The 19,305-nt window shown below is 30.9% G+C and overlaps 3 protein-coding genes across 3 annotated transcripts in view; 2 read left to right on the top strand and 1 right to left on the bottom strand.

The window, feature by feature from the left end:
• Positions 1-26: 26 nt before the first annotated feature.
• LOC131850782 (ADP-ribosylation factor-like protein 6-interacting protein 1) lies at positions 27-1,675 on the bottom strand. The gene is made up of 3 exons (XM_059201143.1): positions 1,538-1,675; positions 865-1,236; positions 27-356 (listed from the first exon to the last, which is right to left on the bottom strand). The coding sequence occupies exons 1-3, from the start codon at positions 1,562-1,564 to the stop codon at positions 171-173; spliced, it is 585 nt and encodes a 194-aa protein (XP_059057126.1). The 5' UTR covers positions 1,565-1,675; the 3' UTR covers positions 27-170.
• Positions 1,676-3,320: 1,645 nt separating this feature from the next.
• On the top strand, positions 3,321-5,253 carry LOC131850757 (fatty acid-binding protein-like). Its single transcript, XM_059201110.1, has 5 exons — positions 3,321-3,393; positions 3,747-3,849; positions 4,041-4,210; positions 4,669-4,779; positions 5,045-5,253. Exons 2-5 carry the CDS (start codon positions 3,780-3,782, stop codon positions 5,102-5,104), a joined length of 411 nt encoding a protein of 136 aa, XP_059057093.1. The 5' UTR covers positions 3,321-3,393; positions 3,747-3,779; the 3' UTR covers positions 5,105-5,253.
• Positions 5,254-6,295: 1,042 nt separating this feature from the next.
• LOC131850836 (uncharacterized) overlaps positions 6,296-19,305 on the top strand; it is an 85,499-nt gene continuing 72,489 nt past the window's right edge. Inside the window, exons 1-3 of the mRNA XM_059201203.1 lie at positions 6,296-6,746; positions 15,372-15,481; positions 18,451-18,668. Coding sequence (XP_059057186.1) covers positions 6,577-6,746; positions 15,372-15,481; positions 18,451-18,668 — 498 coding nt within the window. The 5' untranslated portion in view covers positions 6,296-6,576. The remainder of the gene's footprint in view (positions 6,747-15,371; positions 15,482-18,450; positions 18,669-19,305) is intronic.

Below are 19,305 nucleotides of genomic sequence, written 5' to 3'. Positions count from 1 at the left end.
GAAAATGTTTTATAAGTATTTTTTATTTAATGCTATTATTGAGATACATTTTAATTTAAAGCTCAATATTTGATAAGCTAAACTTAAACATAAAATCTTAATGACCAGATACATCACACATTACCATAACAACTATATATTTTTATATAAGCTACATCTTTGTAATAATATTACTCTGCCTTAATAGTCTTTGGAGATACATTGAGCATATAAAGCAAAGACTTGAAGATCCCTCTGTGTTGAATTCCTGGCCACAGCAAAACAATAATGGATAATATGTATAGCAGAAACACATTGTTGATCGATGATGCCAGCCATGCCATTGTACACAACATACTGATAGAAATTATGTAGTACTGGAAAAAACAATATTTCAATGTTAACACTCAGTAGAGGTCTTTTTACACAAAGGAATTTTAATATAGGTCAGTAAATGAGAATTTGATTATGGCTAACAAAAAAAAAACACAACAAAATAAAAACAATTTAGTCATAAAGGATTGACATATAGTAAGTAGTATACTAAGTATATCTAGTATGCTTTGTTCCAAATAATCTTAATTTCTATTGATGATAAACAGTGTTTCAAACATTGGTATTCTGTTCTTTGGTACTACCACAGCAGATTCTGTCTACATAACATCAGTTTGATGCTATTAAATTAAGTGAAAAGGTTTACAATATATTATAATCTATTGACAACACTTATCATCGTTACCCTAGCTCTATTTCAAAATGATAGACATAATTATTTAACAGAAAAAAATAACCATCAAGTAAAAGACGACTAGTACTATCTAGTCATTACTCAGACCAAAATTTTCATTTAAGCTAGATTTCAATAGAACTTATAAATAAACTTACCATACATGGGCTTGTTTCTCTAAGAGAATAGAAGGAACGGATTTGATATAGTGACTGGTTATAATTTATAACAATGTTCCGACAAATTTCCTCAAACATTTTCTCATTTTGACCAGTCCAGGAACTAGGCCCATATAATGAGTTACATATAAATGGGACAATGAAGTCGATAAAATTAAGAAACAGGCCAAATATAGCAAATGTTGCAAGAGTATTAAGATCCAAAATCCAAATTATCAGATACAGTATAGAAACAGAACCAACTATAGCACAAGGGTACCATTGTTGTTCCCACAACATTACAGACTTAAGTGGCAAGAGAGCCATACGCCAACCCTCTAACAGTCGTTTCACCTTCTTGACTTGCTGTTCCTAAAATATTATTTAATATGAGCAGGTAAATCGAAATTGGTTTATGGACGAAAAACAATATATTAGAAAAAAAAATATTATTTGGACCAAATAGTTCACCTTTTAACACATCCTCATTGAGTCGGCAGTTTAAAACATTTTAATTTTATTTATCAGAAATAATGTATATTTAATTATAAAAATCTGTATTACAATTACAATATGATTCAAAATTTTGAAACTATGAACTACAAAAAAGAAGATATACGATTAGATAGAAAGACGAGTGGCGCTAAAAAGAAAAAGAATAAATTATTTTTACCTGTTCCTGAGGAATTTTATCCGTCATTATAAAGTAATAAATATGTAATACAAAATCTATAGAAATAACAATTACAAGGAGTTTCCTTTCTTTCAAATTCAATTCAAAATAAAACAATGAAATGATTGAATGAATGATATCTGAATGAAGATCACAGATGAACATTTATATTTTTTTTTATGTAGATTTATGGCTTTGTGTCAATACTTTTAAGCCAAATTATATAGGTACTACTCAAAACAAAATAAGGGCCACTAATAAAATAATACTATAAACAAACATTACTATTGTTTCAAGTTTCTAATAGTCTGTAAATGTTAAATTATGGGTTCTTTAAAGTGTCACTAATGTTTATAGTGACAAATCAATTTGGTGGGTACATTTTTTTTATTTTATTTAACGCTTAACTTGAACTTGAAAATTGTGTTTTTGTGACATTTAATTTTATAACTTTTGATTACTGTTTTTGCCGCTAACAGGTCTCAGGTCAGGTATCTTTGATTTCCAAATGCCTCGTTTTAGGAGACATATGGGATACACTTACAACGACTAGGATCGTAACATTAATCCAGAAGGGTCACAGGCAGCGCGCTGTAGATTTAATGATTGGGTTTTCACGGCGGGCAGTTTTAAATGATTGGAACCGGCACCAGGATATGGATACTGTCGCCAGATGTCATGATTCAGGAAGTGTTCGGGTTATAACAGCTCAAGAAGACCAGTATACCCGTTTAACCGCACTAAGAGAGCGGACGTGCATGGCACGGACCATACAAAATGCGTTATTCCGAGCTACAGGCACTCGTGAGTGCGACCAAATAATGTAAATTTTTTTGTTGCTTAATATTATCACAAAATATATTAAGCAACAAAAAAATTGCTCTTTAAACGTTCATTAAGAAAATATCGCATTTATAAATCCGTTGCTTTTTTCTTTATTTTCTTATTCTTTCCCAAAAAAAAAATCCAATTGAACATTATTTTTCTTTAATTAGATTTCCAACAACCCATTTCAAATATTTTGAATCAAAATTTATTGAATTACGAGGCTTATGTTACCAAAATACAACAAAATTTAGTTGGCCCTTATTTTGTTTTGAGTTGTCTTTGTAGGTTATTTGGTTAGGTTGTTTGTTAGGTGTTTATTTGAGAACGAAATTAAAGGTAGTATATAATAATTAAAGTTTATTCCGCAGCGTTCCCGGATAAATAGGGCTACGACCCAAGCACCCAGAGATTCAATACACCATTTAAAAAAAAAGTTTTTGAAATACTAATTATTTATTTCCATTTTGTTATTAAATTGATACTTTTTTTAAAAATCACTTTGTATTTTATATGAATACTTTTAGAGATTGATTTTTTAGATTTACTTGTAAGAAAATCCCAATCATAGTTGCAGTTATGTTTCTGGCAGGAAAGGTAACACATGAGTGACATTGTTTTTCTAAGCATACTACACTATACATTAAGAAGTGGCGCAACGTTTATAAAAAATGTAACATCGTTATAAGCGCCGCGACACCTTTGTAAAAGTGCTGCGACGGCATTAGTTTATTAGCGTTTATTGGTGCAGCACAGAGTTAATAAAGCAATATTTCTATGATATACCTAGAAAAAATTGAAAAAAATAATCCAAAAAACAATAATTGCTCGTATACTATTTAGGTCACCTAACATCTCCATTTTATAGACAGTTTGGAATGGAGAATACTGCAACCGTAGTAGTCTATGGTATCTATATATCCATATCTGACACCTGTCATCACTTGTGTGACATTTGTTTTTTTTTTTTCAATTAGTTTATTATTATATTTAAGAAATTATTATTATTATTATTAAAGTGGAATCAAAATGTAAGTTCTCCATGTAACTTGCAATAAATAAAAAATGACAACAAAAGTTGTTTAATTTAAATGCTTATATAAAAATAATAAATTCGAGTTGGCGTGTATAAGTTATATATTTCTTGTACGGATACCGTGATAATGACAAAACAACATGATTTCATAGATAAATATTTACATAAAATCTTATCAGAATACGTGATTGATACTAATTGTCAAATTATTATTATTCAAGGCTTTTGAAGTGTTATGATAAGGCACTTTAATGTCTACTATATTTATTACTATAGTTGTTTGAAAATATACAAATAAGCTTTAGCCACACTTTATAAATCAATAATATATTTATTTAATACTTTCAGTACATATTAATTGGTTATCCATAAGTAAGAAATATGCCATCAATTGTAGGCAAATATCAGCATTACAAAAATGATAATGTTGAAGAGTATTTCTTAGCTATTGGTAAGTTTTTTGTTCTTACTTGTTAATTATATTTTTAAAACTAATCTAATTAATATATGATTATTAAAATATATTGCAGTAATATACAAATTGCATTCACAATAAAAACACAACTTTTAATAATAGGTAAAGTACACACTGCATGTATTATTAAAATATGTCATTTAATTGTGCATTTTACATAATTTTAGGTGTACCATATATGGGAAGGAAAATGATGTCAGTGTCATCACCATTGATGGAAATCACATTAGACGGTGATAAAATGACTATCAAAAATTCTTCATTATTCAGAACTGCTGAACATTCTTTTAAACTTAATGAGGAATATGAAGAAAACATGCCCAACACTAAGATAAAAGTATACATTTTGATTAAATATTACACATCCATTATATTATATCCACAAATAATTACCAGGAAGTAAAAATGTACATACTTCACTCATATTTCATATTCGGTATATCTTTAAAAGCTTGAAGACATCTGAGATTCAATCCAAGCAATCGAGTATCTATTTTATACATGTATTTTTTTTAATTGCATTTCTTAGATGTCTTCGTCAAATTGATTCTAATTTTGCAAATGTAATTATGAAAATATAATAATGCCATTATTGTTTTTCTGGTATAACATAGTAAGATCTGCTGTTCATTAATGCTACAATTATAATCATAATACATATTTTACTTTCTGGATTGACGGGTATTTTCATTATATTTGTTATGGAGACCGTTTTCAAACTAGCTACTTTTGAAGTTAGTATTTTATTATCAAATATCCATTAATATAGTATAATTTAATTGCAGTATTTTTCAGAGTAAAACCATCATAGTCAATGAGAGTGAAATGGTAACAGAGTCAGTTATTCCTCAAACAGGAGCGAAATGTGGTAGACACTATAAATTCTCTGATGAAGGATGTGTCATTGTAAGTGTACATTTTAAATTCATATTATATTTAAATCTAAGATTTATATTTATTTAAACATGCCAAATTTCTATGTGCTGCCTTTTGGAAACAGTTAAAATTTACATTTGGATCTATTCAAAATTATAGCATACCATTCACTGGTTTGTTTTTATCATCTAATATAAATTAGATATATGATATTATACTTTTCTAGATTACATGTAGCCAGTAATTACAATATCATAGTATGTTTTATAAATTGAATTTATTTATATCATTTCAGACACTCACACATGATAAGGCAGCAACACCAGGCAAAAGATATTTTAGAAGGGTTAATTAAGCTATAAGGAGTGTATACTTCATCTTTCTGTATTTGTTACATATGTATGAGTATACTATTTCAAAACTCATTCAATATTTACATTCCAAATCTGGAAAAGACAATGCTTAAAAGTAATTACGATCAGACTGATTTTAATTTGTTAAAAAATTTAATAATTTATGAATAATAAATATATTTCTACTATTTGCAAAAATTACCACTGTTATTTCTATACTAAGTTAAATATTTCAAGTAAAAGAAAACCTACACTTCTGTTATAAGAAGAGGAAAAGGATTGTTTGTAACAAGAAATTGACTAGCAGGTATAAAATTGACTCTATTGCTAGCAATATAAGGATTCTTCCATGCCTGTGATTGTTCCTGGAGATGAACATTTTGTTTAATTACTATGACCACTAACCAAACTAATTTATTCTTCATCCTTTTCTTATATCCTTGAGCACCTAATCATCACCATAATCAGTAGTGAATATTACGATCGTGTGCTGTTGTAGTTTAGTTTGCAATATGCTGTGCCCGCGAGTTCACCCGTATGCAATTCATAGGCTGTTATTTTGACGTATATGGTATATTACTATATTGTTTTATCAAAATCCGTTTAGTAATTTTGTGTAAAAGAGTAATAAACATACTGAAATTTTTGCGTTTATAATATAAAAGAAATACGAAATAATAGCTATCCATCAGTTTTTATAACTATGTTGAAATCGATTAAACTATTAACAGCCATCCCTAATATTCGTCCTGTGACAGTTGAACATTCATATGTCATTTCTGTTCGTTTGATTCAGAGTAATGATTTTGTCTGAGTTTGTAGTGATCTTGAAATAGTTGTATAGACAATATATTGCCATCTTTTTCTCTCGTCGTTAGCGGTACTATAGTGCAAGAAGGTTAGCTTTATAGTTGTTGATTTCTGCCTAAATATAGGTTTAACAGTATTCTTGACCTGATCTGTCCAAAATGTAGTAATATCTGTTCGAAAACCAAATAACAGTTTTGCTATTTATAAATTATTTAAGAGCGACATTTTTTATTTAAATTAAATAACAGAATCTTACAATGTTCCATCTAGTATGTCATGTAATGATTAAACAATAATTTCTGTTCGCATACAATCTAATGAAATAATAATCTTATCTTTGCAAGAATTGTTGGTCTGTATTACACTTTCGAACAGTCGGGTGTGAACAAATTACAAATCTGATTATGAAGTGACATGTTTGTTTAAGCGATATGTGAATTTAATGTTTTGAATTTAATCAAACGTAACACAAAACGGTGTACATTTAGCCGTATACTATCAAACAATGTGATGTTCATTAACTATTATTAAGTGAAATTGTGAATAATTTTTACCAAACGTATAAACCCCAGTTTAGCTCAATTCCCAGTTGTGCCCTGGCAAGGGTCTGTTGATCGATTGTGATTTTACTTATATTCTATTGACCTAATTAAACGAATAAACAATGGGTGATAAAGAGGATTATTTGACGTCATATCGAGTGTTTTTTGAAAATTTTGCGGCTACTGTAAATCCTGAAGATCAGTTACCAGTTCACATAGCTGGATACACTATCACCGAAGCTGAATTGCCGGGTGAAGTCCTCTATTGGACCACCCAATATTTAATTGAAAAGTGAGTGTTCTTTTTATTATGTTTTTCACATAGATTTTGCAGGTAGTTACTAATGAAATCTTGAACATTGCCACCTGTAATGTTTTCTTGCTTATTTGGCATTAGTTAATTCAATGTTAAATGCATTTATACGCTAAATGGTTAAAATTATATTTAATTTGAGTGATATTCCTTATTGTGAAAACATAGAGTAGGTATGAAGTGTCTGTTAAACTTTTTCCATTTACTCTGTACACTCATATTTAAAATCTCTATTATTATATTTTATAGATAGTCTTGTGTATGCCATACCTCCCTATTTCCAATGGTTGTAGGTTTGATTTCTCACCCAGTACAAACATTTGTATTCATGAGTATGCTTGTACTGGATGTTTTGTGTGTATATTATATATGCATTTACACAATAAAAAATACTATATCAGTCATACTGTACCCACAACACAAGCTGGGACTGATGCTGTGTGAGTTGTCCTGAGTTATATAATTCTGTTTTATTCTATTCTTTTATATGGTATAAAAGAAAATATATTTAAAAATAATATGAATATTTAATATTCATATTCATATTATTTTTAAATATATTATTATTTATCTAAACATATAAGTAAAAATTTATAATTATATTACCTCTTAACTAATTTACTTTGAATGTCCTCCTAGGTAAAATTTTTCAGTATGTATATATAGTATGCATAGCAGAAACGGCTTTGTTTAGGTCTAGCTAGTGCTGAAATATGTTCAGGTACATTATTATTGTATATTTATCTATTATAAAAATGTAAATTAAAATATCTGTGTAAATGGCATTACCATTTTTGCTATCGAGGATATTGTCACTATCAACCTCAACATAACCCTGGTTCAATAACTGTTAATGTGGTTTTCTAATGATTTTAGGAATCACATTCTGTATGATTACAAAATAGAAGTGGCTGATAATGAGTGTAGAGTGCATTGGTGTAGACATCCTTAAATTGATTATATTTTGTGGGATGAGTTACTCGAATTATTAATTCTAACAATCGAGAACATGTCCCCAAATTATTTCCTCAGTGTAAATTAAATCTGTCAGGCAGGAGTTGGTCTTCTTTCATACTTCCTTTGCAGGTTACGAGTACCCTCTACGCTCACCTTTTTATCAGTATATTGTAAAGGCCATCTGTTAACAATCTTAGAATAATTTGAAAATGAAAAAGTGTAAATAATTTCAGGCTAGAAATAGTTAGTAAATCTGATATTCCAAAAAATTTAAAATAACGACCATTTGACCCTATACAATGAAGTAAGCGTCGGTCATCTAATAGCGTTCAATAAACTCGCGAGAGTCAAGGCCACTAATACGGTTGCAAGCTCAAACCAAGCCCGCGACCTCCCTACCTACTCAAACTCGCTATTCACTTAACCTTTTACTCTCCAGCCTGATTTATAATCGTAATAATAATTTATAATATTGACCACTAAATAATTCTAAGAAGTCTAGCTCTATTTAAGAATGTGCGTTATATAAGCGGCTACTAAGCGGCATAAATTCAAAGTTATACTATGCTATTAAACTCAATCCATGGAGAGCCCATTCCCTGACTCATTGTAACACCTTAATGCTTGCGTCGCGGCTATTCACAGTGGCTTATCAAATAAATATTATTGTGCAATATATCGTCACACTTGGTGGTAGCAAGATCTCTATCACCTTAGTTTCTTCCTTCGCTCGATCTTCCGTTACCATTTAATCATCAACAACCTGTATCTGTTCTCGCCAGCCGGTCACGTTTTGTAATGTCGCTCTGACTTAAATGCTCCTTTCTTCCAGTCAGCAAACAGTGCTGCAACTGTTCGTATTTGACACCTCCAATGCAATGAACTATTTTAGTATTTAGAACTTCGTACTAGCTGGTATTCCTAGAACCTTTATGTTGTCTAGGTAGTTTATATACGGCTATACCCAATTATTGTTATATAAGAATGTGCGTAATATTTTTTGCCGGAGATTTTATGAAAGGCCGTCTTCATGGGTCCACCTCGGTTTCAACTATAGTAAATTTGAAGGTCCACTCTTCAAATTAAGATAACACAGTGAAATTACAACCTGTGGAGGCATAAGACCTTAGTTCTACGAAAAGGTAATGCGTGGCATCGTGGGCATCACATGATAACCTGATAAAAAAAAAGAATATCCGAGACGGTAATCGTGTACATAGGCGATGTAAGTGACATTAGGTGAAAGTGCTTCATTTATCATTTCAATAATAATATATAAAATATTTAATTTGCTGAAAATTATATAAAGTCCGTAATAGAAAGCTGTTCATGCGAGCATCATTATTAACTAGACAGAAACAGATGTGATGACAAAGGACAGATAGCTCTATCTTCTATCACCCTCATATATGAAACCTATGTAAATAGTTAATTAATTTGCTTACGCGAATTGTAACTAGGAACCATCACGGAACGGAAGGAACACGTTCGTTACTGATCTAATCGCTTTCGAGTTAACTAGACCATAAAGATTTTATACGACCGTCCGTTTGTGGGCATTCAAAACTGCGTTTACTATTCGTAATTATTATTAAAATAATTAAAAGTACCGACGTACTTTTAATTATTTTAATAATAATTACCAATATGGAAAAATAACCGTTACTCGGCAGCTCGGCCAAGAGAGTATTAGAAACGATATGATAATATGTACAATTAAAATTACGGACTTTTATAAGTTCAGTAATAATTTATCTCTATTTTACGAAAATGTTATATATTTGATTATTTGTGACGTCTATTGATTGTCATTATCTGATATTATTATACTTCACATCATCAAACAAACGCAAAGATGTATCTATGTAAAGAGATGAATAAATGTCGTAATCAAGGTTTTATTTTCATCTGCCTTAGGCGAATGCGAAAGGACCGCTTTTGCATTTCATACGGTGTTACCAATAAGAGTTCAGCAGTCCGTCTCTATGAGGACTTTAAATTAAAAAGAGACAGCGATATCTATATACCTGCTAATAGACTGTATATTCATGCACAGATTATAATTATCGAAAGATACACCGTTAGTTTTTAAAATAGACTAATATCTATTGAAGTTTCATAAAATCAATTCCCATTCGGCCATCAAGTGAAAACAAAAAGAGTTAATTGAAAACCTTCTGATTGGTGTTCCATGGATTAATTCTGGCTTCGCATGCTAATTTAAAAAGATAAATATATTTTTTTTATTTTTTTATTTATTATATTAAGTATATTATACACTGTATTAATTAATATTTTATTTTTTTCTAATTTCGACATAACATATTATGTTAAAGTTACTGCATTATATGATTATGGTGCTGTTTAAAGGGTTTCTACGATTATTTTATTATGCCTATTCTGATAAACTTAAAGTGACATAAACAAAGAGTCAGACAAAACCAACATGATACGATACAACGTTGAATCATTTTCATAAAATCTGTACTAAAACTAGGGCTTGGCTATTATTCGAATACCTATGTATGACATTTGCACATATTTACCACGAGTGTTATATGAAACAATCTTACTATAAAAATAAAAATTAATAAAAAAAAAGTAATTATGTTAGCGCCAGTTTCTCCAAATTATTATTTCTAAAATATTCGTTAAGTCAATACGGCTTTATTGTAGGTACTTATTAACAATGAAATATTTAAGAAAACTATGGAAATACTTTTTAACACATCTAAAAGTTTTGTTAAATGACAAACACTGAATGAATTGTCTGTTTTATATATTATATAGGTATGTACTATGTTTAGTATGTATAATAGCATTAGGTTAACCTGTCAATCAATAAATATCCCCGTATATGTATAAATATTATCTTCCTTACGCAGGTGAAGGTATTAGTGATAATCTTCTCGCACTTGTTTTCTTTCTTACATCTTAACTTTCGTGTAGCATAGGAGTTAATTGTGTCTCTTTTTCATCCCCGAACTTTGTGCTCGGATCCATTACGATGAGGAAAAAACTCCGATAAAAGTTGAGTAAAACCTAATCTTTAGGATCTTTAAGACATTTGGAAAATAGTAGGGACAAAAGAATATACTTCAGAAAGACTTTTAAACAACTTTAGCCATTACAATTATATGTAGGTAGTGCAAGCACAATGTGTGTAATACAATACGTTGATATTTTATTTATTTTATACAGTTAGTACTGGACAAATTCGAAATAATTGTCCAAATTATCTTTTATAGTCGTGTAATTCTGTAGACGCTCTATTTATTTGTACTCATATCGTAAGAGAGCGTAAATTGTGTGTTACGATGTCGATGTTTATACTTGTTGCATAATAAATACCTACATTGTACATCAATCAATATGTATACCTATTTCAAATGCAGTGTGCAGTTTACTATGGTGCGAATGTTATATATATGTATGTTTATTTGTTTTGTATATAGGTATCCTTGCTAAGTTGTTATCGTATATCATTTTGGTCTTGCTACCCTTTTGTGGTCTGATCCCATAAGAAATTCAGTAATCCTTTTTTGTATCGCATATTAATCCTATATAGTGTAGTCTATAGTGATGATTAATTCTAGTTAATAATAAATTTTAGGTGGTTATTTGCGCACGAACGCTACAGATTTTGTTATTTACATATTTATTATCGTAAACAAAACAGTATCCTATATCCTATGGAGTTATTTTCTGTGAGTTGATATTCAATTGGAACGTCCTTGTTATGTGATTGATAATAGAACACAGAACTATACCTACTAGGTATCATGGATGTTCAGGTGGCTATCTAGTTCACCCATAGTCACGTGCACTCATACGTATATAAGCACATATAATAAGGTTGTTTCATTAGTGAACACATTTAAAAAATAGATTATACTATGAGAATATACTTAGGAAAGCATATGTCCTCAGTTCAATAAGCAGTCCATTTTTATTTAGGAAATAGTTTTTTGTCAGTCAGTCGTCGAAAATGGATACGATTTGTACATCAATTTTATTACCGAAAGTAAGCTATGTAACTAAGATAAGAAACCTTAAACACATGCACCTAGAAAGCCGCGATGAACCATTAGTGTAGATAATAATTTTATGTAGTATCCTATAATACGACAAGGTGCATTTCTCTTGGGTTTGTGTGCTGAGGTTATTTGATGCCCTCGCGCAAATTGGCACGACACGGTGCGTGGGACGACACGGATGCTGGTGATAGTACCGGCTATCCGGATCGCGAGTGGTGTCAACGTACTGAATCCAGACTCTACTGGCCCTTTTGTGATAGACATCACGATGTAATCTTTCAAAGGATATAAAGGTATTTTTTTCAATTTTTTTAATAAATTTCAAAGTAGTTACTTAAACAAAAATATAATTTATATCAAAGCGGGGAAGGGAATTGTTAGTAACGCGCACTAGCCCTGTCCTGTTGATATCCAAGCGGTTGACTCTGGAATTTTTCATGAATAATTCCTAGTGAATTTGTCACGATGGAATAATTAAAGACACATAATGGTGGACTCATGACCCCATTACTAGCAATGTACCACGTCAGGTTGACCCGCGTGGATTAAACCATCGTGATAATTTCCTGGTAAGGTTGTCACGATGGGCTAACTAACCTGACCTCATGTTCATCTTATCATCCACCACTGGTGCCCCGCCAGCGTAAACCGTTAGCCGGCGGGTGCACATTCCATTATGATCCATAAAAATAACCACACATAATGGTGGACTCATGACCCCATTACTAGCAATGTACCACGTCAGGTTGACCTCCACGCGGTTCCCTTGGAAACCATCGTAATAAATTCTGGTGAAATTGTCATGATGGGCTAACTGACCTGACCTTATGTTCATCTTACCATCCTCCACTGGTGCCCCGCCAGCGTAAACCGTTAGCGCAGGCGGGTGCTCGATTCCATTATCATCCATAAAAAAAAAACCACACCTCATGCTCATCTCGTAATTCACCACTGATGTGCCGCAAGGCGGGAGCACCATTCCGTTATCAAACATTAAAATAATCCGTATTAAAGAGCTTGTAAATTACTCTATCCTGATTGAATACATTTATTGTCGTTGGTCTAAGGCCGATGTGTTGTTGGTCGACTTTTCCAATCGTGAGAAACATTAAATTATGAGTTGAAAAAGTGTAAATTGGTATGAAGATGTAAATGTAACAATTCTGTATTTTGTCATAGTTTTATCTATGTTTTATATAAGACTTTATGTAAATTAGAATTACAGTTGTAATTAGAAACCAAGAATGGCTATGCTTATTGAGGAGTGCACGGAATATTTTTTATGGCAGCACAATGCCTAATTTGCTTGTGAAGTAGTTAATCTATGACACTAGTAAAGGAGTGTTTACATAGGCCAGTTTCCATGAAAATAAAAAGATTACTGCGTCTCAGGAAATTATAGCTCTAAAGTAACAAAAAACCAACCATTTTTTTTTGCGCGCCGTTTGTAGGCATTTTTTTATATGGCTTCATGATGTTTTACCTCTTTCTGGTACGATGTTGTAACTTAGTACGATTTTCAAAATAAATGTACAGGTTTTTAAAATTTTTCCTCGCCTTTTGGTGAACTGATGCGAGGTCCATAAAGTCCATGCAAGTCTTAATTATGTGCACTGGATGAAAATTTTTGGTTTTATTGAATTGAAGTGTTTAAAAGTTTTAGAGAATCCTATCGTCAAAAAACAGTATTACAGGTTATAGGTAAGTTGATGCAAGTAGTATAGTGAGTGAGTGACATATTTAATATATATATATATATATATATACAAAATGAAGTGCTTGTCGTCATTCAATACCAAATTATCAATGTTTGAAGGGATTCGATTAGCCGGAACATTGACGTGTGTAAATTCGCCTTAACTATGGGAATATGCGTAAGTTTATTAAGGTGGTGACAGTAGTGAGCCACCGAGGTGAGATGAGAATACGTAATACGGTCTCGAGGCCCAGAGGAAATAAACCAACTTAGGTACTTCGCTTTGACCGTTACATGATTTATAGAGAGAAACGAGTATGTAGGTATACGACCCCTGTATAAATTATTTTATGAACACTTGTGAGCAGTCGTATATTTTTTAAGTTAATGCCTATGTCTACTATTTGGAGTATGGAATGGAAGATACAACAAAGCTATTTATTGATTACGCGATTAACAGATAACATGTGGTAGGTAGTTTCAGATTGTTTAAACAGTGTATGTTTTCGTCGTAGCAGTAGTAGCAGGAGCACTGACCTCTTTATGTATCGTACAGACAGACGTACACGTCTGTATTTTATTTTGTAACTACGTTGACTCTCAGACCGGAGGGGATTAAAGTATACCGCCATTACCACGCCAGAAGAACGAATGCATGCATACCTTTAGTTTGTTTATTCTGCTGTATTTGTTGATCCGTACATTACGTCTATAGCAATGCTACTTTATGGCTGTACCGCAATGTAGGATATATTATACAGCCTCACTCATATGGACTCATAGGATACTCGAAAGGTCATCCAAGGAGTAAAGTTCATCAAATAACAAGCGGAAAATAACCCATAAACTTTTTCTCTATGCTTTTAACACAGTACCTATTAGAAAATAGTAAAATTGACGACGCAAAAATATTTATTTTTCTTAGAATATTTGATTACACACAGATTGACTGCTACTTAATGAAAGACAAGTTTGGTGGATAACTTACTATTGCGTGACATAGTAGCCTAAGTTTATGATCTGGTCCGGAATTTATTGAATTGAAAGGTGTATTCAAAATAAAAAAGTATAGGATATACGATGGTATAAAATTTTATGTATGTGTAATGGAATATTGTTGCCGCCCGGCGCCGGCGTATGGTATTTTCATTAATGACGTTTTTTGTTTATTTATCACTCTAGGTATACTTTCTATCATATTGTGTTCATTCATTCAGACTATAGCACTCAATGGTGCTTCATAACAAAAAAATGAATGGATAAACTGATACTGCCTACTACTTGCCTAGTGCCGCAGCCAATCACTGAAAACTCTATTACCTGTAAAGAATTCATTGTTTAATGTAATGTTCATATAATACTTTTATGATGTAAGACACTGATAATATCAATAAATAGTATCTTTATTGTTGATTTTCTTTGCTATCTTGTTTATTCATTGTTATCGTCGGTTATCAGTTATTCTATATATTTAATATTGTCGTAGAAAAGAATGTCTATATTTGTTTATGTGAAAAAAATAGCTGCATACAGTTTGCATTTTGCAGACTGTTTTTCGTGTGAATACATTACTAACGGAGAGGATTTACTTTGATTTCTTAATTACAACATGGAAAATTGACTATAAACCTATCTGCATGTGAAGGACACGTCATTATATGAACCCCTTGGTATCCTTTATATGAGTTAACATATAATATTTTATTGAGGAACAGGGTATCCTGCCTGCCTTTTGTGTAATGTAACTGCCTCATCTCACTGTAGTGAGACACTGTTCTCTGGACACTAACTAAACTAAATATTTATATCAGTTGTTTAGTATCCATAACATATTACCGTGAGACTATATGGCGTTGTGTTAATTGTCCAAATATATATCACCAGAATTAATGGTTGTTACAATTTTGTTTACAGACAATGTCCACAGACACTGATGACGCCGCTGCGGCGTATCATACTTGACGAGGTGCAAGTTGCATCGAAAAAACAGCCTAATGATTTTGGATACAAATCCGATGATTCAGGTACGTCTATAACACATGCCTCAAGTATATAATCGTTATCTTTAGTTATCGTTATCTATTGATAAGACCGTATGAGATGAGTACAAAAGCAAATATAGGCATATACAGCGTTAGACCATTGTTTTGACAAAATAAATAAAAAATTCCTGCCATATAAAAATCAAGGTCAATGTTAACAAAACTTGTGTAGAATGAACTCAAAGATAATCCTAATCCAACAAAATGAATCATCAATATTGGTTGTGAATTGGTGAATATATCGTGTACTTTAAAATAAAGTACTAACATTGAATTTCAAATACTCACAAAACCATTATCTTTTTGCATGTCGCCTGGGTATTAAAAATGCAGATATAGATACAGATTTATAGACACGTATATACATATAATATGTAGGAAAGTACTTGGCCCTTTATATATTTCACATACCTAATCGTGATGTGTGTGTGATTTTTTTTATAATATCTTTTATAGTATGTGTTGTTTATTTACAGTCAATAGATGTGCAAATTGGCAATGTACACTTCTATTGTTGGCTTCTTCATTATCTTGCGTAATTCGCGTACTATACATATATCGCTAGTTTTACAATAGTTGCTATTGTTTAACACTATTGAGAGTATAATTAATATGACATCATAAATAGCCTGGAGTATATATTACGTCACCATTGACCACTATGTAGGTACATAGAGATGTCGAATGGCCGTGTCTGCCGTGTGTTAATGCGAGCCAGATCGATAATCGTTCCCTCTCTCTTGTTGTGTATCATCTTGATGTGTTTCTATCATATGTCTCTTATCATTGGACGTGCTCAGCATTGAATCGAATCGAAATTGAATAGATTACTTATATTTGATTGTTTCTTATATTGTACATAACATATTTCAGTTTATTTTTGTTCACTGTATTTCACAGACAGCATGATCCTTAAACTATTGTATGTTTATTTTTATTAAATTAACATTTGTCTCTTTTTATCCTTCACATTTTTACCTTGGCACCTTTCGAGATGTACAAATAGTGTAATTAGATATTTATACTTTTTTGCAGTAGATACTGTAGTATAATCACCACACGTAATATTACTGAAACAATATTTTTTTGTTCATTTATTGTAAAGATACATGAAAAAATTATTATTTCTAAATGATATATTAAATTTATAATATTACAGCATGTCACACAAGTTCATAAATTTAATTAGAAGTTATAAGAAATTGACACAAATTAGTATCTAACCAATATAATAAATGTTTTTGTAAATTTCTTCTCAAGAATTCCCATAGCAATTACATATAAATGTATATTAACTACATTATGTATTGATATGTTTAGAAATCTGTAACTTATAGTAACTTCAAATCAATAGTTGGTACTGGTACATACATCGTTTTCAATGAGTGAGGAAAAATGAAATCTAATGTAGGTCTTTCTGTTTGTTGACGTCACATAAATTATAAGTTATTGTTGTCATTTTCCGTGATGGAACTCGATCTCGACCGCATTGAGTCATACACTTTATATCCGATCCGTATGGAAATTGTACTGGTGGATTTATAAATGTTATCTTTGTTGTAGTGATGGCGGGGTATATAAAATAATTTGTATGACATATATATAAAAATAAATTAATTAAAAATGTGATGGGAGGAAAATTAATCATACAATAGTCATTATATTAAATTATATTTCCAACAATATTAGAAATAACTTTTTAATAAAAAGATAAATAAAATAAAAAATGATCATGAAATGATCTTTTTTTATTTATGAAATGATGTTTTTCATTATCATTAAATTAGTTATTTGTATGTGTTGCACTTGCTTATTTGTAGGATTTGAAAATATATTTTTTTTAATAATGATATAGTCAATATCTATCCGCCTTCAATATTATAATTATTATATATTACAATCCTACTCTAACATTTCATTTATTATACGGGTTTATTATATCACATTAATAGTTTCCGCTTTTTCTAAATTTAAATTGTACCACCCAAATTGTTCAAATTCTTATGTGTTATGTTGTGGTATCAATCTCGATTTTTATCAACCGTAGTAAGTAGGCTTTAGTTGTCAGGATACATATGCGAGATAGCACACTATCTGAAATGTACAAAATCATCTTGATTTACAAGTTGGAATTTACATAAATTGTATACCAAAAAGACCTGCCTGTGCTGTAAAATAATATTGCTGACACATTATTTTTAATATAGCTATTAGAACATCATAACAATGATATAAAAATAAACCCCTCTATCAGTGACGTCTGTCACAGTATGATTCACTATAATACATTTTTTAGTAAATATAATAATGAATCTGTTCTTATACACTTGGAAGCTATTTGGGTAATTTGGGTAGTAATATTATATATAAATATATAATGTAAATAAAATAATTGGGTAGGTATAAAGTATCTTATCGTGGAGTAGGTAAGGTAGGTGTCAATATGCGTATCAAGTTCAAATTAGCGTCAATTTAAGATAATCACTAATTAAAATTCTAGAATGACCTTTCTTATAAATTATATTTACAAAATATTATGTTGATATTTTATTTGTATGAAAGCCAAATAACGACTGCATGAAATTTGTTAAAGGGACTTATATATGCTATTTACCTAGGCGGTATTTGATTGTTTTTCATCATTCATTGATTTTTGTGATAAAAAACAGTGAAATGTCAATTTTTATTATTTTCATCTTAAGACCTCATTTGGTTTTTATAAAAATATAATATAAAGTCTACATTTAGGTAGACGAAACAAAAATGCATTACTGTTTTTATTACCATATAGAATTACCATACAGAAAATGAAGCCTTATCAAAAATATTTTTCTCTTCATTTTAATGTTGTACAATTCTATAAAACTACTAGTACTAAAGATATAAATACTAATATAGCTATACAGGTATATGGTATATTTTACTACAATAGTTGTTCATCTTAATTTCAGTGTACATTGCGTTACGGCTCATGCAAGCGGTCACAGCTCGCGTAATCGGCGTGTGCCTACGGTACCTGGACAACTCCAAATTGGACTCTTTGCCACCGCCCCCGCCGATTACGCAGCGTGATATGAAGACTGTGTCCTGTGCCACCAAGAACTCGCGCAGAGTCATGGAAGACCGACATGTTGAAATAGGCAACTTGGAAGCGTTGTTTGGAATTGATGTAAGTGATTCAGATCTCTATCATGATATAGTTATAATAGTTATCCAGATATCATAGAAAAAGTTGTTCCATACATATAAAAGGAAATTAATTGTCTTAATTTTTTTTTGTTCGTTTGTCCTACGTTTTAATTGTTATTTTACTATTTGTAGCGACGATGAATCCATTAAATTAGAGATCATAAAAATAGGTCCAGCCGTTCTTGAGATATAAATAGACTGACTAATCTGTCTTTGTTTTGTTTATATAGATTACATTTTAACTGGAAACCTTCCTATTGGTTTTCCATCTTGACTATACTCTGTTGTTAAAAATAAATTTTCGTATCTTAGATGTCCGGTGATGTTAAATCTAGGAAATTGTATGGAATTAAGTCTTGTATATGAATAACTATTATATATATATATACAAGAACATTTACAGACCCTTATCTTAATCAACTTTACAGCGGTACAGATTGTTAGCGTCCGTCAATTCAGAAACTAGATTTGCACGAATGTTAACATTAGTACTGCCCCAAATTAGACGCCTGCCATAAAAGTCAACACCAACAATAATATTTTCGTTGGAGTATAATCTAAGAGAGTACTAAAATGCATCCAGAGTTACATGGTCATCGTTATTTGGCTTAATATAA

The sequence above is a fragment of the Achroia grisella genome, unplaced genomic scaffold (genome assembly GCF_030625045.1).
Source record: "Achroia grisella isolate CSIRO2021 unplaced genomic scaffold, CSIRO_AGI_Agris_v1 utg779, whole genome shotgun sequence".
Taxonomy (NCBI): Eukaryota; Metazoa; Arthropoda; class Insecta; order Lepidoptera; family Pyralidae; genus Achroia; species Achroia grisella.
Note: the sequence above shows the minus strand (reverse complement) of the source record. Positions and strands in the feature narration are given on the sequence as shown.

Coding starts and splice junctions, on each gene's coding strand:
- LOC131850782 (XM_059201143.1), bottom strand. CDS start 1,564: ATGACGGATAAAATTCCTCAGGAACAG. Junction 1,237..1,537: donor ATAAAATTCCTCAGGAACAG/GTAAAAATAATT, acceptor ATAATATTTTAG/GAACAGCAAGTCAAGAAGGT. Junction 357..864: donor GAGAAACAAGCCCATGTATG/GTAAGTTTATTT, acceptor TGTTTTTTCCAG/TACTACATAATTTCTATCAG.
- LOC131850757 (XM_059201110.1), top strand. CDS start 3,780: ATGCCATCAATTGTAGGCAAATATCAGCATTACAAAAATGATAATGTT. Junction 3,850..4,040: donor AGAGTATTTCTTAGCTATTG/GTAAGTTTTTTG, acceptor ACATAATTTTAG/GTGTACCATATATGGGAAGG. Junction 4,780..5,044: donor CTGATGAAGGATGTGTCATT/GTAAGTGTACAT, acceptor ATATCATTTCAG/ACACTCACACATGATAAGGC.